Source organism: Fukomys damarensis, unplaced genomic scaffold (assembly GCF_012274545.1).
Source record: "Fukomys damarensis isolate Sample0158 unplaced genomic scaffold, DMR_v1.0_HiC HiC_scaffold_37, whole genome shotgun sequence".
NCBI classification, from domain to species: Eukaryota; Metazoa; Chordata; class Mammalia; order Rodentia; family Bathyergidae; genus Fukomys; species Fukomys damarensis.
The window spans coordinates 2,912,795-2,920,166 of NW_022900949.1; the positions used below are offsets into that span (position 1 = coordinate 2,912,795).

The window sequence follows — 7,372 nt, forward strand, 5'->3', positions numbered from 1 at the left end:
GCACCTGGTAGATTTATTACTGTTCTTGTCAAGTACCCCTTCTCCAGGTGTGGTTTGTGAGCCTGTCCTCTGGTTGGGCATGAATTCAGAGGTCACCCTTCAGGTATTTGTCCAGAGAAAATTGGAATATGGGCTCTGCTGTGTGATTCTACCTGGATGCTAGAGTTGGGATTCTCCCAGGGGGCTTGAATATTCCTTCTCTCCCCCACAAACCTGCAACAGGGATGTTGATGGAATGTTCTGATAGCCTCTGTGACAAACACTTTCTAAGCATCGGGCCCCCCTCTGCTGCCATAGGAGAGGACTATCATTCCACTTTGCAGGGAGGGAAACCGAGGCTCAGAGAGGTTGAATATCATGTCTGAGTTGCTGAGCGGCAGGGTTGGGGATCAACTCAAAGCCACACTCAAGACCTCTGAGAAGTACCACTGCATACAGCCACAAAATGTTGCTGAGTTTCTTTTTTCCTCAGATCTCTCAAAGCGCTTCCTGGGCTGTAGCGCAGGGCTGAGGACGGGCAGGGGCCTCTGGGGGGGAGCAGGTCCAGTCCTGACCGCCTCTTCTATTCCATAGAGACGGAGCGGCTCCTGACCCCCAGCCTCGGGTATGGGACCCAAGTGGGGGCTCCCCCGGCCCCTCCGACACCTCTAGAAGAGGAAGACCTCCGCCGCCGGCTCAAGTACTTTTTCATGAGTCCTTGTGACAAGTTCCGGGCCAAGGGCCGCAAGCCGTGCAAGCTGATGCTGCAGGTGGTCAAGATCCTGGTGGTCACCGTGCAGGTGAGACCCGCCTGACCCCTTACACCACTTAATAACGGGCCAGTGGCCAAGCCACCTGAGATCGCCTGTGCAGCAGTTCCTTTTACGCTGTCAGAGGCCCCAGAGGTCCTGGCAGTGCTCTTGCCTCATTGGAGCCCGAGACGTTAAGGGATTTGTCCGGTCGCACAGCAACTGACACAGGGTGGTGGGAACGGAAGCTACAGTCTGGTGTCACATACACCGTCCAAAGGAACTGACCCAGAGCTGAGCTGGACGATCGTCCCTTAGCCATGCCGGACCCAGCACGGGCTCTGGAGGCCCTGAGATGAATCACATTCAGTCCCTGGCCAAAGGCTGAGACTTTAGGCCTCTGCCCCTCTAATTTCTCCCCTCCGCAGAGGGCCCAATAATGGCTCTGACCCTGAGGTGTGGCTTTGGCACAGAACCTGCGTCCGAGAACAGTGCAACGCCACCTTCACTGTGCCTGTGAGGTGTTCGTGCCCTCTTGGGGCCCGGCACAGGGCTCATCCTGGGCATGGGCTTTTCCCACATCAAGCAGAGGAGTGCCCAGGTCCCCGCCCCACTGGGGACACCTTCGGGCCTCTCCTCTTCGTGCACTTGTGTGCCGGGGGAGGCCCCGGCCTGGCAGAGCCAACCTCCCTGGCCCTTTCTCCAGCTCATCCTGTTCGGGCTCAGCAACCAGCTGGTGGTAACCTTCCGGGAAGAGAACACCATCGCCTTCCGCCACCTCTTCCTGCTGGGCTACTCGGATGGGGCGGACGACACCCTGGCAGCCTACACGCGGGACCAGCTGTACCAGGCCATCTTCTACGCTGTGGACCAGGTGAGGCTGGCGGCACGGGGGCACATGTGACGAGAGCCAGTGGGGCTCACGGGCCCTCTCTTTCCCCCCACAGTACCTGATGCTGCCTGAGGTGTCGCTGGGCCGCTATGCCTACGTCCGGGGTGGGGGTGGCCCATGGGCCAACGGCTCGGCCCTGGCTCTGTGCCAGCGGTATTACCACCGAGGCCACGTGGACCCGGCCAATGACACCTTTGACATTGACCCCACGGTTGTCACTGGTAAGTGAACAGGGCCAGCCTTGGCTGTGGGACCTGAGCGGCTGGAACTGTAACCCTGGCCCAGAGACTGGGGATGGAGCCCAATGACAGAGCAGCTGCTTAGCATGCATGAGGCCCTGGGTTCCATCCCCACAGCCAAAGGAAAAAAAGAGTAAAAAACCCAGGTCCTGGCCAGGATTTAGCTCAGTGGTTCCACCACCTGCCTCACAAGTGCAAGGACCTGAGTTCAATGCCTAGTACAAAAACGAAAACAAAACCCAGGTCCTTCGTGAGATGGGGTCATGAATAACTCATTTTATGCAATGTGCTTTGTGGTATGCCTGACGTGCAGTGCCGGGTGTTATTGTTATTATTGTTATTATTATTATTAATGGGGTTTAGGTTTTTTTTGTTTTTTTGGTTTTTTTTTTTTTGGTACCAGGGATTGAATTTAGGACCTTGCACTTGTGAGGCAGGTGGTGGAACCATGAGCTAAATCCCTGGCTGTATTGGTTTTTCTTTAGGACAGGGTTTCACTACGTAGCTCAGTCTGGCCTTGAACTTGTGGCAGTCCTCCTGCCTCAGCCTTCCAGGTTCTGAGATTACAGGTGTGCACCACAACACTTGGCCAGGCCTTATTTTTTAATAGCATTTATTAAGGTTTTGAAGGCCCAGGGAGCACCAGTCCCTGCCCTAGGGGAAGAAGCACACAGGGGAAGGAGAAAGCCTTTGAGGCGTAAGGGAGAACAGCCCAGGCCTCCTTGGCTCCCTGAGGCCCTTCCCTGGCTGCTGTCCTCAGACTGTATCCAGGTGGATCCCCCCGAGAAGCCCCCTGTACCCCCCAGCGACGCTCTCACCCTCTTGGAGGACAGCAGCTCCAGTTACAAGAACCTCACGCTCAAATTCCACAAGTACTGCCTGTTCACTCGCTTGAGGGGCTGGAGGGGCTGAGGGCCTCGGGCTGGGGGTGGGACAGGAGTGCCAGGCTCTCTGATCGGGAACCCCCACTTCCCTGTGGGCGGGATGGGCCCCCCATGCTGGAACTGCTGGCATTTCCTCTGGGGGCTGCAGAGTCGACCTGTGGGGCGGGAGGTGCTGGGGGCGCTGTTCCTTGGGCTGGGAGTTTCCGGCCTGGCCCCTCATCCGAGCCTCCCCTTAGGCTGATCAACGTCACCATCCACTTCCAGCTGAAGACCATCAACCTGCAGAGCCTCATCAACAATGAGATCCCCGACTGCTACACCTTCACCATCCTGGTGAGGACCCTACCTCCACTCGGGGTGGGTGCCTGGGGAGCACAGATCGAAGGCAGCCACGGGGGGGTGACAGGCCAGGTAGACCATCCGGTGTGCAGGTCTGGGGAACTCAGGGTGGGATGCCGAGGTCCAGTCTCCCTTGCACCCCCTGCAGATCACGTTTGACAACACGGCACATAGTGGGCGGATCCCCATCGGCCTGGAGACCCAGGCCCACATCCAGGAGTGTAAGCACCCCAATGTCTCCAGACACGGTGAGCCCTGAGCCATGTGGGCCTCCTCTGGGCCTCAGGCCAATGCTGACCAGGGGCCCGACCTGCCCGGGGATTCCCCAGATCAGCAGTGACCAGGGCTCCTGACTCCCTGACCCCGACCCCAAGGAACCCCCAAGCCCACTGACCAGTCAGTACCGGCCATGCCAGCCAGGCAGGATGGCGCACCCAGGCCATCCCAGCACTGGGGAGGCTGAGGCAGGAGGACTGCTGTGAGTTCAAGGTCAGCCTGAGCTCCGTAGTGAGTTCAAGGCCAGCCTGGACTACGCAGTGAGACCCACACAAAATTTAAGAGCCAGCTATGCAGCCCCTAGGTCTCCAGTCCCAGCCTCCTTGGTCCTAGTCACCACCCCTCCCCGCAGAAGACAACAGTTTCCGGCTGCTGTTCGATGTGGCAGTCATCCTCACTTGCTCCCTGTCCTTCCTGCTGTGCGCCCGCTCTCTGCTCCGTGGCTTCCTGTTGCAGAAGGTGAGGCTGTGAGGCCAGAGGTCGGAGGGTCCGGAGCCTGGGCAGGAGACCCCTTGTCCCATGTCCGTTGGCAGGAGTTCGTGGGGTTCATGTGGCGGCAGCGGGGACGGGCGATCAGCCTGTGGGAGCGGCTGGAGTTTGTCAACGGCTGGTACATCCTGCTGGTCACCAGCGACGTGCTCACCATGTCGGGCACCGTCATGAAGATAGGCATCGAGGCCAAGGTGGGCCCCGGGCAGGGCTTGGCCAGGGCCCCTGCTGCCTTGTCCAGCGCCACGCCTCTCGGAGGCCACAGACCGCCGAGCAGAGCTGGGGGACAAATGGGATGACATCTCTCCCACCCCCAGAACCTGGCCAGCTACGACGTGTGCAGCATCCTCCTGGGCACCTCCACACTGCTGGTCTGGGTGGGCGTCATCCGCTACCTGACCTTCTTCCACAAGTACAACGTGAGCCTCGCTGTCCTGTGCCCCCCAAATAAACCACCCCCTCCCCGAAAAGCAGTCCCCAGTCCCTGGCGATGGCCGGTCATGCGCCTCTGTGTACCTGCCCAGACATACCTGTGCCTGCACCTACAGGGCCATGGGCGCCTCCTCTCTCAGCCCACCCCCAGCTGTGGGCTCCTCACACCCCACGGCCCCCCGGGACATCTGGGTCAGTGCCCCTCTCTCCACGCCCACGGGTCCCGCCTCTTCCGGCCTTCAGCGGGGCCCCTCTGCCCCCGCCAGATTCTCATCGCCACGCTGCGGGTGGCGCTGCCCAGCGTGATGCGCTTCTGCTGCTGCGTGGCCGTCATCTACCTGGGCTACTGCTTCTGCGGCTGGATCGTGCTGGGCCCCTACCACGTGAAGGTACGGGCGGCCAAGGCCGGGGAGCTGCAGTCGGGTGCCTGGCACCCCTCCCGCGAGTGCGCCTCTGCCCCCGCCAGATTCTCATCGCCACGCTGCGGGTGGCGCTGCCCAGCGTGATGCGCTTCTGCTGCTGCGTGGCCGTCATCTACCTGGGCTACTGCTTCTGCGGCTGGATCGTGCTGGGCCCCTACCACGTGAAGGTACGGGCGGCCAAGGCCGGGGAGCTGCAGTCGGGTGCCTGGCACCCCTCCCGCGAGTGCGCGCGAGCCGAGTCCTCCGCACTCTGGTGGCCCCATGACACACCCAGTACTGTGCCTCTGGCGGTGTGCTCGCTGTCCCCGGTGGGGGGCGCTCTGACCCGCCTTCCCGCCGCCCCCAGTTCCGCTCGCTGTCCATGGTGTCCGAGTGCCTCTTCTCGCTCATCAACGGGGACGACATGTTCGTGACGTTCGCGGCCATGCAGGCGCAGCAGGGCCGCAGCAGCCTGGTGTGGCTCTTCTCCCAGCTCTACCTCTACTCCTTCATCAGCCTCTTCATCTACATGGTGCTCAGCCTCTTCATCGCGCTCATCACCGGCGCCTACGACACCATCAAGGTCAGCCGGGGCTTCCGGAGTGGGAGTCCGTGCTCGGGAGCCCCAGGAACGTGTGGGACACGCTGCAGAGGCCAGGAAGGGGCGGCTCGAACTGGGGTCCACGGGTGGGACAGATGCTGTCCAGCTCTGGCAGCGGGGGCTTTCTCACAGCCTGAGGGGCGTCCGAGAGAAAGCGAGAGAAAGCAGTTTAGCCAGTGGACCAGGGAGTGTGCAGGGCCACGCTCTGTGCTGGGCCCCGGGCACCGAGGAAGATAAGGCCAGTGGCGAGATGGATGACACAGGATGGACAGCCAGTGGCCGGTGACTGGCTGGAGACAGGAAGGAAAGAAGTGTTGAAGGTTCCCGTCTTGGTCACTTTCCTCATCGCTGAAACAAAGTACCCAACTGTAACTTAAACGATGGTTTATTTTGCCTCATGTTTCCGAAGGTGCAGTCCTGTGTAGTCAGCAGGCCCCAGGCGTGGTGGAAAGGCCTGGGCGGAAGAGGGCGGCTCACATCATGGCAGCCGGGAAGCAGAAAGAAGGAAGGAGATATAGGCCCTGCCAAACCACGCCCCAGTGGCCCACCCTTTCTGACCGGGCCCTGCCTCCACACAGCCCATTAAGCTGTAGCAGCCCCACGATTCAGTCATTAGCTTTGATGTGTGAGGCTTTGGAGGGCGTGAGGCTTTCTAGCTGTAAACCATAATTGCTGTTCTAGGATGAGTCCAGGAAAGCTTCTAGTATGTTCTGTCCCTGAGGCACCTCCAGACGCATGGGGCTGTTTAAAATGGGACTTGGGCTCAGGGGTTCTGCCATCTGCTTTGCAAGCACAGAGTCCCAAGTTCAATCCCTGGTACAAATTTTTAAAAAAAGAAATTGGACTTGATTTAAAATGAAATTCAGCTGCTTGCTCTCAGCCATCCACATAACAAGTCCCGGAAAGCTGATACGGCAAGCAGCCGCCACCCACATTAGCTTGGGTCAGCAATGGCAAACCTGTTAGCTTTCTGTGAAAAACCTTCCACTGGCACACGTGCTTAGGTTGGCCACCACTGGGTTAGAAAGTGGAACGGTCCCATCATGTCCCAGAGTTCACTGAAGAGATGGGAGTCTAAGGGACAGCACTCACGGGGGAGGGAAATGCAAAGCAAAAACCCTACTAGCCAGGAAGGACTCAGAGAAAAGGGAGCTTAAGAGGGGGAGGCTTTGCTGGGGTCCTGCCCCATCCTGTCCCTGGCAGATGTGGGTCCCCCCCACCCTCCGTGCATGGACAGAGCCATCCACAGAGGAATGACTGTCCCTTAGGCCTGGGAGCCACCTGGTCTTAACCTAGTACTCAGATGTCCACCCGGAGTCCAGCCACTCCATCATTACTAAGCACCTGGGTTGTGTGAGGCCCTGTTGCAGAGGGCACCAAATTGACAGAGATGAGGCCTGTGGCCATATTCAGGAGTCAGGAAAGGGTTCTCTGTGTAAGCAGAGCAAATGAACAAGAGGCGGGTGTAGCAAGTGCAAAGGCCCTGAGGTCTGAGTCTGCCTGGCAGTGGGAGGAGCAGCAAGGAGATCCACGTGGCAGGACCGACTTCAAGGGGCCTTTCATGTGGGGGCCTCCTGGTGTCTCTCCCCAGCACCCTGACGGTGCAGGTGCAGAGAAGACTGAGCTCCAGGCTTACATCGCACAGTGCCAGGACAGCCCCACCTCTGGCAAGTTCCGCCGCGGGAGCGGCTCAGCCTGCAGCTTGCTGTGCTGCTGTGGAAGGTTCGCATCTGGGTCCGGTTAAGGATGGGGGAGGGGAGCATGCTAGAGGAAACTGACCGCCCTGCCTCCCTCCTCCAGGGAGGCCTCAGAAGACCATGCACTGCTGGTGAACTGAATGGACCGCCTCTGCCCTGACCTCATCCCTTGGACTGTGGCACCCCACTTATTTATTTTTTAGAATTTGCTTTTAAAGGTCGACTGCCTGCCACTGCCAGTCGGGTCGGACACTGGGGAGGGTAGGGGAGAATAGGGTGGGTGTTAATAAACGGGAAAAGAAACTTGTTTTCATTTCTAATGGGAAGGGCAGCTCTCGCGCCAGTGGGTCGTCGGCCCCTTTAAGATGCTGCCGCACTCAGCATGGCTGGCTAA

General features: G+C 59.4%; 1 protein-coding gene across 1 annotated transcript; it reads left to right on the plus strand.

Moving 5' to 3' along the window:
- The first annotated feature begins 357 nt into the window (after positions 1-357).
- Positions 358-7,297, plus strand: Mcoln1 (mucolipin 1). The gene is made up of 14 exons (XM_010605710.3): positions 358-422; positions 542-779; positions 1,435-1,602; positions 1,676-1,841; positions 2,620-2,731; positions 2,980-3,076; positions 3,231-3,330; positions 3,711-3,817; positions 3,892-4,041; positions 4,165-4,266; positions 4,546-4,668; positions 5,048-5,263; positions 6,873-7,003; positions 7,082-7,297. The coding sequence occupies exons 1-14, from the start codon at positions 358-360 to the stop codon at positions 7,116-7,118; spliced, it is 1,812 nt and encodes a 603-aa protein (XP_010604012.1). The 3' UTR covers positions 7,119-7,297.
- The last annotated feature ends 75 nt before the right edge of the window (positions 7,298-7,372 follow it).

Excerpts from the sequence above, each read along its gene's own strand:
- Mcoln1 (XM_010605710.3), top strand. The coding sequence starts at position 358 with ATGTCTGAGTTGCTGAGCGGCAGGGTTGGGGATCAACTCAAAGCCACA. Across the intron at positions 2,732-2,979 it reads CTCACGCTCAAATTCCACAA|GCTGATCAACGTCACCATCC; the intron begins GTACTGCCTGTT and ends GCCTCCCCTTAG. Across the intron at positions 4,042-4,164 it reads AGATAGGCATCGAGGCCAAG|AACCTGGCCAGCTACGACGT; the intron begins GTGGGCCCCGGG and ends TCCCACCCCCAG.